The sequence below is a fragment of the Rhinolophus sinicus genome, chromosome 8 (genome assembly GCF_057876585.1).
Source record: "Rhinolophus sinicus isolate RSI-liver-muscle chromosome 8, RSI-T2T, whole genome shotgun sequence".
Taxonomy (NCBI): Eukaryota; Metazoa; Chordata; class Mammalia; order Chiroptera; family Rhinolophidae; genus Rhinolophus; species Rhinolophus sinicus.
In genome coordinates, this window is record NC_142508.1 from 33,598,626 (window position 1) to 33,619,614 (window position 20,989).

At 57.6% G+C, this 20,989-nt stretch overlaps 1 protein-coding gene across 2 annotated transcripts; it reads left to right on the forward strand.

Annotated features, from left to right (window-relative positions):
• The first annotated feature begins 2,688 nt into the window (after positions 1–2,688).
• Positions 2,689–20,272, forward strand: ZNF787 (zinc finger protein 787). 2 transcript variants are annotated; one of them, XM_074315420.2, is made up of 3 exons: positions 2,689–3,080; positions 12,570–12,658; positions 18,558–20,272. In XM_074315420.2, the coding sequence occupies exons 2-3, from the start codon at positions 12,580–12,582 to the stop codon at positions 19,625–19,627; spliced, it is 1,149 nt and encodes a 382-aa protein (XP_074171521.1). In that variant the 5' UTR covers positions 2,689–3,080; positions 12,570–12,579; the 3' UTR covers positions 19,628–20,272. The 2 variants fall into 2 exon arrangements, with proteins under 2 accessions (XP_074171521.1, XP_074171522.1); XM_074315421.2 differs by lacking the exon at positions 2,689–3,080 and adding an exon at positions 7,334–10,215.
• The last annotated feature ends 717 nt before the right edge of the window (positions 20,273–20,989 follow it).

Below are 20,989 nucleotides of genomic sequence, written 5' to 3' on the forward strand. Positions count from 1 at the left end.
GTGTGTGCGCGCGCACGCGCGCGCGCCTGTCTGTCTCAGGGCGCTTCTCAGCAATTGTATTTCAACAGCTGCAAACTCTGCATCTCCAATCTGACCACTGCAGCTGTTCCCAACACTCAACAGAGATGTCATAGGAGGAACTTATGAGGAGGGTTGGAAGGGTTGTAGAGTGGGAGCTGTTCCTTGGGTCCCTGTACCCGGGATTTCTGTGAGCACAGCCAAAGCGGAGGCTTACATATTGACTCATTCAACCCCTTCTTCATTCCCTCATTTCAACATCAAACGAGTCTTGTAGTACACAATGTGCTGTGGGAGACTGGGGGTTCTTTTGGTTACAAGTGACCGAAACCTGAGTGGAATTCACTGAGGCCCGAATAGGGATTTCCTGGAAGGAATCTAGAGAGACTCACTTAAGAGAAGAGCTGGACATTGAAACTTCAAGAGGGTTAGGGGTGTTGGGGCACCAGAACTTAGTCAGGTCATTCGCTCTCTCCATCTCTCACTGCTCCGTGTAGCTTCATTTTCTCCTGCAGACTGCCTTCCTCCACATGGTGAGAAACAGGCTGTCATTGCTCCAGAATCTCGAATCCCAGAGAGGTGACTCTGTTTTCTGAATTCCAGAGAGAAAAATCCCAGGGAAGGCCACTGACTGATTGGCTCCGCTTGGGTTACATGACCACAGATAGATCTGCTTCTCTTTCTTCCTCCCTAGATCCTATTCAGTCCCATGGTTCTTAATTATGTCTAGATGCTGATGAATCTCCAAAGGGGAGTCTTGCCATTGTTTTCACTGCGTAGCATCTGAAAACCCTGTTAGTTAGCATAGAGGAATCTTCCAGAACAAAGAAACACATATGTCTTAGTCCCTTTGGGCTGCTATAACAAAATACCACCAACAGGGTGGACTATAAACAACTGATTTACTGCTCACAGTTCTGGAGGCTGGAAGTCCAAGATCAAGGTGCTGGCATAGTCACCTTCTGTTGGGGGCCTTCTTCCTTGTTCATAGCTAGTGAGAACCAATTACAAGGCCACACTCTCATGGCATGAGAACTGGTCAACGAAGTCTCTGGTTGGGAGCAGCGTTCCAGGAGTAATCCCGTCCTTTGGAAGGGAGAACAGGTTTTGGTGGTGAATTAGCCATTTCTATTGCAACCCCATCCTATGTCTGGGAAATATCCCAACATTAGTTTGGTTGACGAGACTCTGAATGACCCATGGTTTAAATCAGAAAGTCATTTCTCAAGTAGTATCTCAGCTGGCACATAAGCCATCAAGTGTCTGTCTTGCTCCTTTTAGCTTATTGATTTACTGTCTACACTATATGGCTTCCATCTAGTGTTCCAACATAGATGCTCCAGATCTTACATTTAGGTTCTCCATCTGGGAGTGAGCAGCTGGAAGGAGAGAGAAGTTGTCCCCTCCTATCACCAGGCCACTGCAGACGTAATCATCTGATTTGGAGGAGCACACATGTGTGACGTTTCATATACACAGGTGTAAACTTCACACCCATAATAATTCGTGCTTATTTTTATTGTCATAGCACTTTCCCTCTGTTCTAAGATGTATTGAAACATTTACCTTTGAGATATTTCTGAAGGTGAGATAGACATATCTTGCTATTTAAATGTACATTTAATACCATCCTGTTTCTTTTCTCCTGAAAAATGTTATTAAATCAACCGTGCACATCTTATGAGTGATGGTGACTGAGAATTTAGTGTATACAGCGGCCACAATAGTAGAAATACTACTACTAATAACTAATACTAATCACTACCATTTTCACTGAGAGCTTACTATGAGCCAGAAACGGAATTAAGCAAATTTACACTGACTATCTCGCTAAATCGAGGCTGTGAAATGTGTTATTCAACGAGTGAATTGTACATCCCCTTTCCAACTCCCAAGCTTGGTGACTGTTAAAATGATGACAATAAACTTGTTATAAATAATAGTAAATCATCAGGTTCTTAGGTGAGAGCCAGCCAAGTATAGAACACGGAATAAACTACAGGGACCAGCCTGCAAGGACTCTATGGTGTAAACAATAACTTAAAAATGTATTTTATGTATATACTAACAAGACCAGCTAACATTCAGCCAGTGCGTACTAAAACGCCTGCCTCGCCAGAGGGAAGCGGGTGAATCTTTAGCAGCTGATCAATATTCTATTCTAGGGGTTTAGCCGAGGTTAAAGTTGGGAGCCAGCCGGGCTTCAGCCCGGGCTTTGCACACTCCGCGTGTGGTATTCTGCAAGTGCCTTGACCTCTGTCCCTCCTTATCTGCAGAATGGGACTGCATTATAGGATATTAATACGACCTCATGAATGTAGAGCCCTCGGAGGCATACACTGTTAATACTCCAGAAGGGGGGAAACTGAAGCTGAGATAGACATGGACATGGGCCGGCGCCTGTGGCCAACACGCTCTGTCGGGTAACGAAAGGACCAGGGTCGCAGATTACAGACCCCTCCAGCACGCGGCTGCGGGTCACTTGCAAGAAGCGACGGCAGGGAAAGGGTTACGATGATAGAGACGACTGGAGGACCCGGGGTGGCACGAGCGGCCCTCGCCACCCTCCTCATACCTCCCACCCACAGCCGGCGCGGGGAGCGGACTGCGCAGGCGCGAGTGCCAGTACCGGGGGTGGGGGGCACCTCCCCAGACACCGGAAGTCTCCGCCTAACGGGCCGAGCCCGCGCCTCCGGTCCTAGGAGGGGGCGGGGCCGTAGCCCCTCGGCGCGCGGAGCCATAGAGCGCGGACGGAGGACCCGCATCCTAGATGCGCCCGGAAGTGGCTCCCTGAGAGCCGTTTCGCACCATAGAGCGGGGGGGGGCGGCGACTAGGGGGTCGCGGGCTCGCCTTCCTAGAGCGGCGAGGACGGGGTGGAGGCCGGAGGGGGGGTGGAAAAGGGAGGGGGGAGTGGCGCGGGCGGAAGCGGCCTGGAAGGTCACTTCCGGCCTGGGCGCCCGTCCCCCTGACCCCCGGGTCTGAGTCGCCGCTGCCGCCACTGCCACCATCCGCGAGGGAGGAGAGAGGAGGAGTGCGGCGCGGCGGCCCCGGGACCGAGGAGGTGAGGGGAGGGTGCGGGGGCGGGGGGCGTGCGCCCGGGGCCAGGGGGGCGCGCCTCAGCAACCGGGCTGTGGACGGGGGACGGGCGGGGAGGCGGGCGGCGAGCGCGACTGGGTGGTGAGTGCGCGTGCGCGCCACTGGGGGGGCGTGAGGGCGCGCGGCCGGAGTCGCGGGGCGGGGCAGACGGGGGCGCGCTGGGAGGGCCGCGGGCGAGCGCGTGCGCGGCGGGCAGTGCGCGTGCGCGGCAAGCATGGAGCGCGCCCAGGTGGAGCGCGCGTGCGTTGCGCCGGGGGCTTTACCCTGGAGCTTCGCTCCGGGTGGGGCCACCGCGAACCCCCAGCCTTCCACGCCGGTTGTGGCCGGAAGTGGTGGCGACTCCGGGGGGAAGTTGAGGCTCCGTGGGGGAGGGGGCCACGCTGGCCGAAACGGCCTGACCGGAAGCGGCGGCCCTAGGGGGGCGAGTCCAGGTCCCGGCCTGATCCCCACTGCTTCCCATTTTCAAAGCTGCCTGGGTCCGTTGCTGCCTCGGGCGAGCCGCGTGCGGCCTTTGATCCGAGCGGTAATTACGAGCATTCTGGCCGGCGGAGGCTCATTCATTCCCTGGCGCGGGCGGGGGCAGGAAGCGAGTGCGCCGGCAAGGAAGCGACTGGGCCAAGGTCAGGCCCCTAGTGCCCCGCGGTGCAGGATGAAGAGGGTAGCTGGGCCTCCTGGTGACCCGCAAGGCCTCCTGGGCGCCGAACCGCGCGCCCCGTATCCCCCCACTCTTAGCCACAAAAGTGGACACCCCAGTTCGTGGAGATGAGTGCCCGTGGTGTCCTGCAAGTTCAGGATGGCGTGTTCAGACAGAAAAGTGACCCACAGGCAGGAGAGCCAGCAGCGAGCGTGGACGCAGGCTCTTCAGTGCTGGCCTCCAAGGACAGGGCCTGAAGCAGGCCAGTAGAGAAGCACATCTGGAAACAGAGTGCTCACCTGGTGACCAGAGCCCTGATGGATAGGTTCAGGGACTGTGGGAGCCTGAGGAGGGCACCTAGCCCAGCCCAGTGGAGAGGGGCCGTCAGAGTTTTAGGAAGGGAGTGACTTGGTCTCTGCGTCTTCCTGTTTCCTGGTGGCAGACCCCAGGTTGGGCAGTGCTGAGGATCCAGCTGGGAGGCAGGTCTCGCCTGGCTCCTGGAAGCACAGTTGCTGTTGATCCTGACTTACCTCCTTCCTAAGATTGTAAGCCTCTTTGCTAAATGCAGCTGGCATTCACCTGCTGCGTCTTCTGCAGTCCCTTCAGCCCTCCTTGGCCCCAGAGAACATTCAGATCAGGTTCCTCCTTGTGTTATCCCATGTCTTCGCCCTTTTCCTCTTGGAAGCCTTCTAGACCTACCCCCCACCCTGGTGGTGCTGAAGAATGACAGTGCCTGGTCCATGGGTACCATGTTTTCCCAAAAATAAGACCTAATCGGAAAATAAGCCCTAGCATGAGTTTTCAGGATGACATCCTCTGAACATAAGCCCTAATGCATCTTTTGGAGCAAAAGTTAATATAAGACCTGGTCTTATTTTCGGGGAAACACGGTAGATAGCACTGCAGCCAGTTAGCCAAGAGCTTGGGGGTCAGACAGATCTGCGTTCAAATTTCAGTTCCATCTTTCATACCTTTGTGACCTTAGGGAGCTTTAACCTCGGTTTCCAACTGGATAAAAGAGGGATGATAATAACAGTATTGATCTTGGTAGGAAGGCTCCTAATCCTTCCCTTTTAGAGCCAGAGAGGTGGGTTTAGAGTGTGTGGAAAGGATTCTGGAGCCAGACGTTCCTAGGCCGCTCTCCTCCAGTCCTCAGCTTCCTCTCCTCCAGTCCTGTGACCTTGGACCTGCCATTTCCGCTTTCCCAGGCTCAGTTTCCTCTTCATCCCCTAAGGTGGGGAGCACAGTCCACCATTCACTGCATCAGCCTTGTCCAGTGCTGGGCACATGAACACAGTCCTTTGCTGTATGGTAGGAGAGGAGGGTCGGTTAGCACACATTTCTCAGTGTTCCCCTGGGCCAGACCCAGATTTGGGTGACGGGCAGCAGTTGCTATCCTGGAGCAACTCAGAGTCCTGTGGGGAGACACATGCACAGGAGCAAGCGGCAGAGGGGCTGGGGTTGCAGACTAGCTCCTGGGAGCTGTAGAAGCCCAGGAGGGCCCTCTGGTTGGGGGAGGATATCCAGGGGAGGTAGCACGTCCTGAGTCTTGAAAGAACAGAGGAATTGGCCAAGAGGACCCTGGACTCCAGGGAGGATGGCTGTGAGCTCTGGGCCGGCAGTGGCAAAGGTCCGGCCATGGCCTCCAGAGGCTGCCTGGCTGTCCAGGGTCGTGGGTTGTCACTGCTGGGCACTGAGCTTTCAGGGTACCTGCGCCCAGATGCATCCCCCTGCCCCTAACCTGGCTCGTTCCTCCTCAGTGCTGCCTGAGGCCTCGCGGCAGAGGCAGACTGCAAATAACCACACTCGCTTGCTGAGCACTTGGCAGGTGCCTGCCCTGTGCCTGGTGCTAACTGTGCTAAGCCCTTAGGATGGAGGTGGTCCCCCATTTTAAGGGGTTGGGCCTGAGCCCCAGACCCCACAGCAGCATTGGAGCATGGGTCTACGTGTGATTCCAGATCTTGGCCCTTTACCATAATGGTGCCGTCTTTGTTGACTTAATTTCTTTTGGCCAAGGTTGGGGTCTGGGAAGACAGGCTGTTCTGAGGCCTCTTAGGTGTCAGTCATTGGGCTGGGTACTCGGGGCTCTCCCTCCAGTGGAGCACAGCCACAGGCTGGCTCGGGATCCCCAGCCGCAGCCCCTCGTTCAGGTGTGACTTTCACAGGTGGCAGGAGGGGGAGTTGGGACAGGTACACTGCCAGTGTTAGCAGCACTATTGGACGAGCACAGAAAGCTATGGGGTTTCTCTGTTCCGTCTGCTTGGACTTTGGTCTCATAGAACATGCTTCTGTCTTGTGCTGAGTGGGGAGTCCCATGTGGCCTTGGAATGGATGATGCAGGGGACCCAGAGAGGCGTCAGGCGTGGTCCCGGACTTGAAGCTCAGGTCATTCAGAGAGTCTTGGGTTGTTGGGGCTGCTGTGTGGGTGTCTGTGCTGGGAGCTAGTCCTTGCCCTCCCTTAGCATGAAGTCTGCTGGGTTGGGGGTGGGGGGACCCCACCCGCGGCATGTAGGACTCAGCTATAGTGATGGGAGTTACAGGGAACAAGTGCCAGTGTCCTAAAAGAAGGGGAAGAAGCTGCCTTTGAGTCTGGCCGACCCAGTTCATCCCTGCCCTGCTGCTCTGGCTGTGTGACGTTGGGTTGGCCCTTGAGCTTGTCTGAGCCCCAGCATTAGACTCTGACAAGTCCAGTCGATGTGACAACAGCACTAGGCACTTGCTAGGTTCCTGGCTTCTCTTTGAGCACCTCGCAGGCATCATCTCATTGTTCACAGAGAGGTGAAGGGCTTTGCCCAAGGTCATGTGGCTGGTGGGTGGGGGGCCGAGTCTAACCCTGCAGCCTGCCTGGAGAGGTTGTCCTCCGTTGCTCCATGTGGTGGTGGGACTAGGATTTTGTGCCTACAGCAGCCTGTGCTCAGAGTCTGCCATGTAGCCTGTGCTTGATGAATACCTTCTGCAATTTGAGAAGCGAGGACACTTGAGCTGAGGGAAGAGAGACATCTGGGAAGGCTTCCTGGGGGAGGTGCTGTTTTTGCTGGGCTCTGGCATCAAATCTTTAGGGAAGAGGTGGATGAGGTGGAAGTGTCTGCAAGAAAGGCCAGGGAGGGGGAGTGACACCCACCCAGAGGATGGGGGGGGGGGGGTGTGGCCCTTTGGCCCAGTTGAGGGGTAACAGCTATAAGAGGGTCCGTAGGTGTGTGTCAGATCATTTTGGGGGGGCAGTCTAAGAGTATTTTCGTTTTGTTTAAACAATTATCAACATTTAAGAATCAGAAGCATTCACAGTCCTTTCTGATGGCCTGGGAACCCCAGATGGCAGCAGGTGGCCAGGGTGGGGCAATGGCTGCTCTGCTCTCTGCCACTCCTAGGTGGGGCTGCTGCCATAACAGTAGGTCAAGGTTCTAGAATTCTAGAAACTTCTCTTTCTCTTACGGTGAGAGTGGGGAGTGGTGACGGGCCGCACCTGTCCACCCTGGCCTAGCTCATTTTCTGGCCTGGCCCCTGGGGAGGGTTGGGAAGGACTGGAAGGGGGGGCGATGGCTGGTGCTGAACCTGAGGATGTGGGGAGGGTGGGTGGCTGGCAGCAAGTGTGTGAGTCCTGGGAGGCCAGGCGGGAAGCTGCTGGGGAGTCCAGAAGTGACGGGAGGGGGGAAATACTGCGCTGAACTAGACTTATGGGAGGCACGCAATCAGGGAACAGTGAGCGAGAGGAGGAAACGGGGCAGGACCCTAAGGGACTGTGATGCTCAACTCTCTAAATACACGGAAAACCCGCAGGAGGTGCAGGGCATGGTCTGCGGGATTGGATCTACCTGCGGACTCCACATGAGGTGGAAAATCTGCATAGACTAGTCTCCATGGGAAAACCAGAAAAAGTTCCAAAGAGACCCCCCCAATATTCAGACCACAGGATGGCCCACAGGGAGGGAGGGGGCAGGATGAGTTTCAGGCCTGGAGTAGAGGGGAAGCTGCTCGGAAAAGGAAAGGGGAGGGCTGGTCATAGGGGAGGAGGGGCTTGTCGGCAGCCCGTGAGACCACTTGGGGATCACTCCGCGCTGCAGAGGGGCTGAGACAGCCCCGAGAGTCCGGTGTCGAGCCGCAGCCGAGACCAGACCCTAAGGAAGGAAACGGGGAACATGCTTCTAGCCGGTAGTGGATGCTAGGAAGGAAGTCAGTCCTGCGCTGTGATGTGGGGCAGGGCCTGGGTGGCCTGGGCGGTGACATTTGAGCGGCCCCTTGAAAGGTGAGACAGCCCAGGCAGGTGGAGGACTAGGACGAGGCTTTCTAGGCAGAGGGAGCAGGAGGGGGAAGTGCGTTTGCAGGGGTGACGGCCTGGTGGGCCCATGGGGCCTGCGGAAGACTTTGGAATTTGGACTCAGTGCAGGGGGCTTTAGGCAGGGGAGTGATATGAACTGAGCTGCCTTTTGAAAAACAACAGTGTTACTGAGGTACAGTTCTCCTTCTGTGCAGTCTACCCAGCTAAAGCACATTTAGTGGTGTTTAATGTAACCGCAGACGGGTGTAACTGTCAGATTGTCACCGCACTGCTTTTAGGACGTTGTCATCCTCCCGAAAAGAGACTGTCCCCCTCCCCACCCCAGCAACCACAGCCATGTTCTGTGCACATGGAGTCATGCCTGTGCTCCATGTTTGGCTGCATTCACTGGGCACGTTTCGAGACCCACGCGTGATGCAGCAAGCATCAGTGCTTCCTTTGTGGCTGTGACATTCTGGTGTGTGGCTGGACCACAGTTTACACGTCCGTTCACCTGTGGATGGGCATTTGGGTGGCTCCAGCATTTGGCTGCTGCACCTTGTGTTTCTGTGAGCATGTGTGTATCGTGTGTGATAAGTGTGTTTTCACACCTGTTGGGCATGTACCCAGAAGCGGAGCAGCTGGCACGTGGTGGTTCTGTGTTTAGCCTTCTGAGGAGCCACCCATGTCAGCTGCCCCCTTTCACATTCCCACCAGCAGTTTCTCCATGTCCTTGACACACGTGCTGCCTTCTGCTTTTATTCTGTCCACCCCGGCAGTGTGCAATGGGACCTCAGTATGCTTTTCATGAGGATGTGTGTCCCTGAGGGCAGTGACATGGAGCATCTTGTCGTGTGCCCATCAGCCTTTGCGTGTGTTCTTTGGGGGAATGGCTAGTTCGAGCCTCTTTTAATTGGCTTGTTTGAACTGAGTGACTTACAAAGATGAGTTGCTCTGTGGTCTGCGGAATGGGCTGTAGGGGTGGGCCAGGGTGAGAGGAGGAGGAGAGGGGCATGCTGCACATGGCTGCATGGGGCGGAGTGTCAAAGCTGAGAAGTCCTTACTGCATTTGGTGACCAAAAGGTTGGAGGGAGCAGTGGGTAGGGACTGGTTGGGAGGTAAGGGGAGGAGGTAAGGAAAGCAGAGAGAGGAGTGAGAGAGAGAAGCAGTGAGCAGGCGCTCGACAGAAGGGTCTGGCAGAGACAGGAGGGGGCAAAGGGCAGCCTTGGGGCAGGATGAGGGGCAGCTCTTTCCTGCCACGGAGAAGCTGGGGGAGCTGGCTGTGGGAGAAGCCAGAGCCGGGCTTGGCAGCAGAAGAAAGGGCTGGGTAATTGGTGGGCAGGCATCCAAAGGAGGTGGGTGGGTCTAATAACAGCAATAACAATAATTTGTCTACAGCTTAATACCCGCGGGCCCTGTCAGCTCTGCGCTAATTGGATTGCTGGGGTGGGCTGGGCAGTACAGGTCCTGCAGGGTGAGGACACGGCCGCGTGGTGTCAGTATGACTAGGGGCTTTGAGCTGCCAGCTGAGAGTGGGGTACTGGGTGGGAAGGTTGGCAGGGCAGGATCTGCCTCCTGCCTCAGAAGTTGTGTGAGTTCACATCTGGACTGGCCTGGGCCTTCTCCAGGGCACGCTGGGGACCGTGTCCTCCAGGGAGCTGTGGGCCCTGCCACCCAGGTCGGGACTGCCCGGGCCACAAGCCTGGCGCTTCCTGTCTGCACTCACCCCTAGGTGGCAAGGGGCTGCAGCCCCCCAGCTCTGAGATCCTGGTAGGACTCAGAGTCTCTGGGATCAGGACGAGGGGCCTCAGCAGCTACGTGAGTGAGCAGCGCAGGACAGGCCTGGCTGAGCCCTGCCGGATGCCCTTCTTCACTCACAAGGACCCGCAGTCACAGCGCCTGGTCTACACACCCAGCTCTGCTGCCTGGGTCCCTTTGTGCAGAGGCCCAGTGCGTGCACAGAACCCATTCAGAGCTGGAGGGCAGGGTCCAGGCGGGGGGGCCATGTACCGAAGCTCACGCCTTCCCTCTGGGCTGCAGTCTGGCCTTTTCTAGCCGCCTGTAGGAGAGTGAGCTGGGCCTTTGGCCTCTCAGGGTTTCCGGCCAGGACGGACGCAGGTTAACAGAGAAGCCTAAGAATCGTATTTCCGTGAACACGAGGACCCACAGAAGTGAGCAGGCCAGAGTGCTTGTCCTCCAGGCGACAGAGTGGTAGGTAACTGCCGGACCTGGGAGACGAGAGAGGAGCAGGGATCCTTGAACTGCTCTGTTCGTGCAGATTTCTCTCCCGGTCGCGACTCCGTGCAGCCCGAGATAAGCCTATTTCTTCCTCCTGCTCAGGAAGCAACTTCACGTGGGGGCTTCATCTGCTTCAGCAGGAAAGGGGAGGTGGGACGTCCTTGTACGTGCTGCCTCCTTGATCTCAAGATAATCCAGCAGAGCAGCCTGTTGTGTGTGGTCTCAGGGCCAGCCCTCCTGTTCCGTTCCGGCCTCACAGCCTTCATGCGCGCTGTTTCTCCATTGGTTCCCTGTCGGCCGTGCCCTGGGCAGTGGGGCTCCTGGCCGTCAGTAAGCACCTGCTGAATGTGCTGCATGGCCCCAGGCAGGTACATGGCCCCAGACACCTTGCTTTGAGCAGACAGAAGGAGCCCCTAGCTGCCTGGCCCAGGACTGCCCCAGAGCCCCGCAGGTTCCCTCCCTGCAGGAAGCCAGGCCTGAGCTGGAGGCTGGGGCTGGGAAGTCCTTACACACCAGTTGTTCCACTTGGCAGGCACGTTTGGAAGAGAAGAAGGCAAAGGAGTGGTCTCTGCCATCTTACCTCCTCAACCCCCATAGCGCTTGGCGTCTTTCTTCCTGTTCTTTTTTTAATGTTTATGGTGTAGCTGTACAGTTTTTGAGTCTATTTTTTAATTGAGATATGACTCGCACACTGTAAACTTCGTCCCTTTGACGTCTACAGTGGTGGTTAATGTACTCACAGAGTTGTGCAGCTATCACCACTCTGGTTCCAGAAGGCTTTCGCCACCCTGCCCAAGAGCAGCCCCTTCCATCCCCACCCAAGCCCCTGGCAGCCACTTATCTCTGTCCTGGACATTTGTGTGTGGCCCTTTGTGACTGGCTCCTTTCACCCGGCCTTTGGGAGGTCTCTGATTTTCGGCTGCTGGGAACATTTGTGCACAAGTCTTGTGTGGACATGTGGTAGGTTTCTCGGGTGCATACCCTGAGTGGAAACCGCCAGACCGGTTTCCACAGAGCCAGCTGCCTAATTTGCACACCCGCCACTGTGCGTGAGGGCTCGTGCGGTGCTTGTGTTGACTGTGTGACCCGAGTTCCTGCACGGCTCTGTCTCCTGCTTTGCCCTTCAGGGTCCTGCGATTGTCCTCTTGTGGTGCATAGTCCTCGTGGCCACCAAAGAAAGCCAACTTACAGTCTTTTTCAAATCCTTATTACAGAAGCAATTACCCATTATTGTGGGGGGGGGAAGGGAAAATGAAGATAGAAAGAAAAATGTTATAGCCAGTCTTCCTGTTATCAGCGGGCCTGGCCACCGACCGTTGTTGCCGAGCCTGTGACACCTGTGGGCCCATGTCCATATGCCATATTTACAGTCAGGGCTGATGGGTTCTTTCCACTTTTCCTGCAAGAAGCGTTTTCTGAGGTTTAGGTTTCCCCCTCAGATGAGCTGGAGTGGGGTCATCGGTCAGGGGCCGACTTGCGATTGTGCCGTGTCACCTGGACTGCAGCTCTCACTGTCCCTGGTCTGCCATGTTGCAGGTGCTGGGCACCCAGTGGGTCTCAGGGCATGTCGGGGAGGGGACATGGGGGGCTGGGAGGTGTGTCTGAGGAGCTGGTGCCCCAGCTCACCAGGAGACAGACTGCTGTAGGCAGGTCCCTGGGCTGAGTGGGCTAGCTGGGCAGTGTCCGGACACCACACGTCTCCTGGGAGTGGCTGTGCCTCTGAGCCCAGCATCACTTGCGCTAGTGACCTAGCTGCCCCGCCCTGGCTGCAGGTGTCCAGGTGTCCTGCTGCATGTCACCTGTAAGGCAGATGTGACGGTGCCCATCTCAAAGGGACCCACATTTCAAATGATGCCTCCATCCCCTCTGGCCTGTGAGGCCCCACTGGAGGCTGCCCACATCTGTGGCACCCCTGGCTGCGTGGCCGACCTGGGCCTACCTTGGGCCTTGTCCCCATCGACCCTGCTGTCTGTGGTCCCTCCTCCTGGGAGATTTGCCAGGCCTCCCTGATCCTCCTCCTGCCTGCACACGTGACAGCACTGGCCTGCGTGTCTGCATGTGTTGGAAAGGGGCCGCTACAGCGGGTGGCTGCAGCCTGCGAGCTTCCCCCCAGATTGTGTGTGTCCTCAGGTCTGTCCCCTGCCGTGGGGCTGGGGCCAGGCCTCCCTAGTCCCTCAGATACCCACTGCCCTGCACCTTGTCTGCGGATCCATGGGGCCACTGTGAGCTGGAGCGCAGATTGGAGCCGATGCGTCCCTGCCCTGTGGGCACGCTGTTCATCTGCCGTTCTGTAAACTGTGTTCTCCTTTCTCGTCTCCTTCTAACAGGGACCCACACATGGAGCTGCGGGAAGAGGCCTGGTCTCCGGGGCCGCTGGATTCTGAGGACCAGCAGATGGCCAGTCATGAGAATCCAGGTGAGGTGGGCTTGGGCAATTGTCAGCGGACCCGAGCCCTTCCCCGGACCCTGGCTCCCTTCGCCTCCCCTCCGGTGGTTCTGAGATCCCACCTTTTCCTCCAGAGGCCTTGGCCTCGGCCTCAGCCAGGCCGTCTCCTGGGCTGGGTGGTCAAGTTTCCTTCCAGCTGCACATCCCTGGGGGCCGCTGGGGGCCAACTTCTCGCTGTCTCTTGTCAAGGGTGTCCCCTCCTTCCTGTCCCTCATGGCATGGTCCCTGTTCCCCCACTGTCCTGGGCACTTGGCCCCATTTCTAGTTGGTCTCTCGATTCTCCCAGACGGGAAACTCTTTAGACCAGGGTGGCAACTCCAAATACTGGCAGGGCCTGGGATGTGACAGGGTGGGGACAGCAGAGGCGTGTGGGGAATGACAGGACTGAAGAGGAGGCTGTGGGTTGATTGTGGGGGGAACGCTGGATGTCTGCGTTTTTATGGGAAATCTTTCACTTTAAATATTGGCAACGTGTTTAAAGCATTGCTTGGGTTGAATAAAACTCATCCCTCAGTGGAAGCTGTGCTCACTGTTTCCAGGGGCTTTCACACAGGGCATCTGAGAAATAAAGTGTGGACTTTTTTTCATGTGGCTGTTGATGCGTCTTCATGCCGGGTGTCATGCTGGCACTGGGTCCACAAATGTTTCTTACTGTAAAGGGTCACAGCGGAAATATTTTCAGCTTTGCAGGCCACGAGCTGTAGAGCAGTCACCGACAGAATGGAAATGAATGGGTGTGACCATGTACCAATAAAACTTTATTCACAAGACAGGCGCTGAGTTTGCAACCCCTGTGCCAGCATTGTGTAGTCATCTTAAGAGGAAGGTTCTGAAGACCTGGATGAAAGTGGGGGCAGGTTTTATAACGCACCTTGGCTCCTTCTGCTTCTAACGCCAGAGGAGAATGAAGAGCAGCTCTCTGCGGGTGGGTCCGGGCGGCCTCGGTTTGGAGGAGGCCCGGAGCCTTAGGGCTGGTGCTGGTGAGGACCCGTGGCCAGTGGGGTGCACACTCCCCCGCCCCTGGTGGTGAGCACTGTCACCCATCCTTCCCCTTTTTACCCCTGGGCTTGCTCCCTCTTCTTCCTGTCGTACGATCTTGGCCTTTGTGCCTTGTAAAAATTAGCTTGAAACTCTTGTTCATTATGGAAATTTCAAACACAAATATTAATAAATAAAGTGATGCCTCTCCGTTTTCCCCCACCCATCTTTAGCAACTAGCAATACTTGGTCAGTCTTATTTCACTATTTGTGCCCCTAGTTTTGTGGATCTTATTTCCTGGAGTATTTTAAAGAAAATCCCAGACATTATATCATTTTAAACCCATAAATTCTCCAACAGATAAGGACTCAAAAAGAAACCAAGCAAACCAACAACAACCCAAAATAACTACAAAATGTATAGCTCACCCAACAAAACATTACTCCTTAATATCATCTAATATCCAGTCGGTGTTAAAATACCCAAAATTGTCTCTAAAATGTATGTGAATTTTTAATTTTACAAGTCATCCATTAAGTCATTCTCTTTATAAAACCTTTAGAAAGTACAGGTGGGTTCTCATGTCCCCCTTGTCCAGTCTGTTGCCCCCCCCCCCCCATTCTCCCCCACTGGGGGTCTGTTGGAAATCTCTGAATCTCTGCTGGGGTGCCACCACCTGTGATCTCCCCCATCTCAGCTGTAAGCCCTGTGGCCTGGATGCTTCCAAGTGCTGTGTTGAATTGGAGCCTCCTGTGACGTGACAGTGCTAGGTGACCTGCCGGGTGGGGGGCGGGGCAGCAGGGCTCAGCGCAGGGGAGCTCCCCTGGTCTGTTTCCACAAGTTTCCCTCTGGCCTGTTGGTGAGGGAAGTGGAGTCCGGGGGCAGGGCAGGCACACGGAGGAGGGGCATGTGGGGGACAGGCCAAGCTCTGTGGAGAGGACGGGTCTGGATTGTGTGAGCACCCTAGGTGGAAGGAAGGTAACCTGTGGGCTGTCACCCCTGCGCAAGGTGCAGCCTGTCCCTCCGCTGCTCCAGCGCCCCCGACTGAGTAAAGTCCTTACCTGGCTCTGAGGCCCAGGGGCCTGCAGAGGAGGAATGGCAGAGGGGGAGGAGAGAAGGGTTCCGTGTGGAGAGAAGAGGCAGTGAGGAGGCAGGGTTGAACCCCGGTGGGCAGAGTGGAGCTGTGAGACCGTGGGTGGGGCACAGAGGGTTCCCCCGAGTCCCAAGTCCCCGTGTCGGACCAGGTGTAGGCTGTAGCTTTGAGAAGGTGGGTGGATGCCAGCCTAGACTCGCAGCCACGCTGTAGGACGACCCTGACCCTGGCGCTGGAGCCTGGGCTGCAGCCCTGGGATCTCCCTGCACTCAGCCGCCCTGTGCACCTGACCTATGCACATCTGCGCGTCTCCTCTCAAAATACATCCGGAATGAGGCCAGTCTGCCCTGCCAGGCCCAAGCCGCTGGATCTTAGACCTGGATTGCCAACTGCTCCGACCTGCCCGCCATCCCTGCATCTACAGTTGTCGTCCACCTTTGTCCACAGCTGCCAGCAGGAGCCTCTTGAATTGGAGGTGAGGCCCTGGTTCACTGGAGTGGCACTGGTGCCCTGCACTGCTCACCTGGCCTGCGGCCACCTGGCACGTCGTCCCCAACACAGATGTGGGCAGCCTAACTCATGTCACAAAGGGGATTCCAGCAAAGACCGCTTCTCCAGAGAGGTCTGCCTAGTGGGGTCAGCATAGACCTACATGAGGACACAGGGCTGGCTGCTGAAGGAGATGTGACCAAATGGAGAAGGCAGCAGCTGGCATGGATCAAAGGCCCCATGAAGAGCTTGAGGACGGAGATGAGGCAGCCTGGCAGGACGGCGGGGACCCTTTCAGCTGCCCAGAGAACCCACCCAACAGCTGGCTGGAGGTGGGTGGTTCCAGGGGTGGTTAATTCAGTCATTTCTCCATGAGCCACTGATACAAGGGCCCTGGTGGCCACTGTCCCGTCCTGATAAGGCACTTCAGCCCCAGCCATCACACCCTCCTAGGAAACACCAAAAGAAATAGGGCAGGAAGGGTAGGACGAGGGAAGCTTTTGGGCATCTCTCCCTCTGTCCACCCCCATCTTGGGTGTCACTGGCCATATTGAGACACATGACATAGGGAGGTGGTTTCAGGGTCACCATGACTGGCTTATTCCAGGTCAGTCCCGTGCTTGGGACTTTCTGGCCAGGAAGAAAGCGGACCGACTGACAGCAAGGCTTTGCGCAGTCTCAGCAGTGCCTTGGGACCCCGGGCGCATTGTCCTTGCTGGCCACTCAGGAGTTGTGGGCACTCTTTCCCCAGGCAGGAGCTATCATGGGCTGAAGGCTCCTTCCCTGAGGCCAGTGGCTTTGCAAACTCAGTGATCTCGGAGACTGTGGGCTGGGTGCAGTCGAGGAGGTGGGCTTGGCAGGTGCCAGCAGGCCAGGCTCCAGCATAGGAAGTCTGAAGAAAAGGTTCCAGCCCTTTCTTTCCTCAGAATTTTGAACCTTCCCACCCCAATGATAGTAAAAGCACCTTGAGAGACATGGCAGAGGGGACACTTGTCACCTGGGGCAGGCCCAACTTCCTCGGTTTTGGTGAGCTGGCTCTGGAACTCCCATGGTGTGTTCTTCCAACTGTGCCAAAGCCTGAAGTCATTTATGTGGTCAGTTCCCAGGTCTGCATACACCCCAGCCCCACGTTTGTTTATATGGGACTGAAATAAAAGCTTCACAGAAGAGTCCTCATGTACTGACAGCACACACAACACTTGCTTCTCCTGCCCTTTGTCATTCATCTGCTAAATCAAGTTGGCCCCCACTGCCGGGCTGTGACCCACAGTGACCGTGCTGCTCTGCACTGAGGTCCGTTCAGTGACTGAAAAGAACTAAACTCAGTTTTTCTTCCAGACAAAACGGACTTACCCAGGGCGTTTGGGGAGCCTCAGAAATGTTACCGTTTCCCCCCTGTATTTGAACATTTGCAGCAAGAGTGTCCAGAGTCCAGTGTCCTGAGCTAATGCTGTTTTCAGTGGCCCGTGCTCCACAGCTCTTCAGGGCAGGTCATGTCACAGAATTGTCATCACAGCCTGCGGGCCATAGACGCTGGGGCAGGAGAATGATGGCAGGGAAGGCAGACCCACTGGCCCAGGGTCAGGCAGTGCTCCCTGACCGGCTGCGAGCCCTTTCACCTGGTGGCCCCAGCCTGGAGAAGGCGATGGGTGTGGGTCGGGCAGTGGGGGCTGGGAGAGCCATCCCGGTCCGTCTTGGGCCTTAGCTACAGGTGTTCAGAAAGAGAAGCAACCTGACAAATGAATGCAAACACGGAAGACATCCTAATTCTGAGGAGGGAGCTCTCCCAGCAAAGATGTCAGCTGGTGTCTTGGAAATCAGCGGCCTGGGCCAGGCTTCTGCTGTCCCTGTCAGCTTGCTCTCACGGCCCAGTGCGCTTGAGACTCCTCTGAGAGGTCACCCAGGACGCCCCGTCTGAACCCAGGATGGTGCAGCCTTTGATCTCACCAGATCCCTCATAAAACAGCAACCGCATGGCAAACTCACCCCTCGGGGCCACTATGAAAACATGCCATAAGTGCGAAGGTGTCTCCATGAGCCCCAAACTAGAGTTGCGTCGGGGTAAATAGCCGCCATACGCCTGTGTGTTGTTAGCAACGTTGATACATCACGCCCTCTTCGCATGTTCGCTAGCATCGTCTCGGAGACAGTATTGGAGTTCTTTGTGCCTGCTGTGCGTGGTGTTGGAACATGGGGACCCTCGCTGCCCACGTGGAGCTTCAGGTCTGGTGAGGAGTGAGCTGGAGAACTTTGCCCAGGATTTGTACTGGGAAGGAACCTGCAGAGCGCACCTGGGGCTGCTGAGCCTGAGGCCGGGCCATGGCCCGGGGGCGGGGCTGTGCTCCATGGGGCAGGGTCAGAGCCCCGCTGGAGTCACCATCCCACGGTAGTTCAGGCCCAGGCCCAGGCCCAGGCTGCATGGGGGGAGCAGAAGTGGCAGGTGCACACAGACCACTGTCCGGGCTGGGCGAATTGGGGAAGAGGCAGGCTCATTTATCCCGAGAGACTGCTCAGCCAGGCGTGGTGCAAATGTGTGATTGGCTTTGTTGGGCCTCTGGTCTCTGGACGTACCCCCCACTTTGCAGACAGCAGGACCATGGCTCCACTGGGTACACGGATCCACAAAACTAGGGACCAGTGCGAGTACGTCTGTAATAACGGCTACATTATGTGGAGGTTGCTCTCCCAGTTAATGGGGCCAGCATGCCGGTGCTGGTCTGTGATCCCATTAACCATTTCTTTTTCCCTTCCTCTCCTCTCTACTCCACCCTGCAGTCCGGACAGTGTCCTCGAGCCCAATTGTGGCCCCACTCTCCCCGGCTTGTGCACTTTCAGGGTGGTGCCACTCACTGCCCCTGGCCCAGTGTCCGAAGGCCCAGCACTTCCTTTAGGGCTGGCTTTGCCGCCCTCTCCCTCTCCCTCTCCCAGTGAGCTCTCCCTGGAAGCCCCCTGCCCCCAACTTGGTGTCCCTACTGTCCCAGGCATTGTCCTAGATGTGGGGAAAACTGCTGTGAAGGAGAAATCCTAAGGGCTGGGTAGTGAACAGATGAGTTTCCTGAAATGCCAGGGACTGATGGGCGCGCTGAGGAAAATAGGGAGGGTAAGGGGTGGAGACCGATGGGACACCTCCAAGGGCCAGATCTGTGCAAAGTTGTGCACTGACCGGGCGCATCAACATCCTGTGCCAGGTGAGCCTGCGAGGCACACAGGTGAGTGGGTTACCCGTGGCCACCCGCGCACATGGACGGGCACTATATGGAGCTGTGGCCTCTCTGACTCCTCTCTCCTTCCATCTTCTTGCCTTCTAGTGGACATCCTCATCATGGATGATGACGACGTCCCCAGCTGGCCCCCGACCAAGCTGTCCCCTCCCCAGTCGGCGCCCCCGGCCGGCCCCCCGCCCCGGCCTCGGCCGCCCGCCCCCTATATCTGCAACGAGTGCGGCAAGAGCTTCAGCCACTGGTCCAAGCTGACACGGCACCAGCGCACGCACACGGGTGAGCGGCCCAACGCCTGCGCCGATTGCGGCAAGACCTTCTCGCAGAGCTCGCACCTGGTGCAGCACCGGCGCATCCACACGGGCGAGAAGCCCTACGCTTGCTCCGAGTGCGGCAAGCGCTTCAGCTGGAGCTCCAACCTCATGCAGCACCAGCGCATCCACACGGGCGAGAAGCCCTATGCCTGCCCCGACTGCGGTCGCAGCTTCACGCAGAGCAAGAGCCTGGCCAAGCACCGGCGCTCGCACAGCGGCCTCAAGCCCTTCGTGTGCCCGCGCTGCGGCCGCGGATTCAGCCAGCCCAAGAGCCTGGCGCGCCACCTGCGGCTGCATCCGGAGCTGTCGGGGCCAGGCGTGGCGGCCAAGGTGCTGGCGGCCAGCGTGCGCCGGGCCAAGGCGCCCGAGGAGGCGGCCGCGGCGGACGGCGAGATCGCCATCCCGGTGGGCGACGGCGACGGCATCATTGTGGTGGGCGCGCCGGGAGAGGGGGCCACAGCGGCCGCGGTGGCAGGCGGCCCGGGGGCCAAGACGCCGGGGCCCCGCTCGCGGCGTGCACCGGCCCCCAAGCCGTATGTGTGCGTGGAGTGCGGGCAGGGCTTCGGGCACGGGGCCGGGCTCTTGGCACACCAGCGCGCCCAGCACGGGGACGGGCTGGGGGTGGCGGGGGCCGAGGAGCCGGCGCACATCTGCGTGGAGTGCGGCGAGGGCTTCGTGCAGGGCGCGGCGCTGCGCAGACACAAGAAGGTCCATGTCGTGGGCGTGCCCTCGGTCTGCAGCCGCTGCGGACAGAGCTACTACCGGACCGGCGAGGACGACGAGGACGACGAGGACGAAGCGACTGGCGGCAGGTGCAGCGAGTGCCGGGGTGGGGAGGCCCGGTAGGGGCGGAGGGCCCGAGGGGGCAAGGCCCCTCGGGCTCGGCGGGAAAGACGGCGCAGGACCCAGAGAGCCGTGGAGAAACGGACCTACGGGGGCCAAGGACCAGCGGCGACCTCCACGGGGTGCAGTGGCCTCCAGGAGGCGCTGGGGGGCGCTCACTTGGTCGCCAACCCTCCCTGCCCCCGTCCCTGCCTGGCCTGCTCCTTCTAGGTTCTCGGTCGAGCCCGAGATAGACGTGAACTAGAGACCAAGAGACGGCAAACCCCGAGTGAAAGACCGTTTCCCGCCTTCTCTTCCCTCACCGTCGGGGAGCGTGGCAAGGAATGGAGAGCAATTCGACCCTTTCGGTTTAGAGTGGGGCCCCAGAGAGGGAAGGGAAAGAGGGGTCCTTTTCCCTTTTAGAATTTCCTTTTAATCGTACCCATCCGACTCCACCCACCACTATTTTTTCTCATCTCCCCTTTGGTCCCATCCTTTTTTTTCCGCCTGAGTCCTTTCTCCCCATCCTGGGTCTGGCGGCGCAGGAGTGTGGAAGCAGAACCAGCCCTGGTTCCAAGCATGCTTCTCGGAGAACGGGGTCTCTATTCCTTGGCCTGGGCGCGGTGGAGGAGGGGTGTGAAGGCCAATAAATGGCACTATCTGATTGTCCCTGCTGTGCTTGGTTCTTGGGGAGGGAGAAGGGCTGGCCAGGTAGGGGCTCTGGAGGGGACACCTGCCAGGGGCCAGGCTGGAGGAGAGGCAGCCAGCAGGGTAACTGCCCAGTCAGTCCACATCCTGCCAGGGTGTAGACTGGGTTGTCGTGGGCTCTGAGTCACAGAGGGGTGGCTATCACGTGTCCAGGCTTGTGAGAAACGGGGATCACATTCCCCCTTTTTAAAGGAATCCTGCAAGTTCGTTCAAAGGAAAGCGGCAGGTGGCTTTCCTCCACCAGCCCTGAAGCCCCTCCCTGTATCCAGCTTCTGGAAGACTTGGCACCTGCTCCCCTCCCTCACATCCCACCATAGTGGAGGGCAGTCTTGGGGGTTGCGTCTCACTTGCAGGAGAGGCAAGTGACCCTGCCTGGGCCACTACTTACGACGACAAAGCTACATGGCCGAAGAAGGGAGAGGGACTGGTGGGCTCCCAGCTGTCCCCTCCAGGGGTTCGATGGCAGGAGCCAGCTGGGGGCGGGGGAAGAGGGGCAGGGTTTTGGCAGCTGTGTTCAGGTGCTGCTGGTGCCTGACGGCTCCACAGTCATCGCAGCAGTGCTGTGAAGTGAACACTGCTAGTGTGTCTTCTGGGGTGGGGCCCTCATGCCAGTTCCAGTTTCCTGGGACCCACAGCCAGAGTCCTGAGGACCCATGTCCTTCATATCTTGGGATGCTG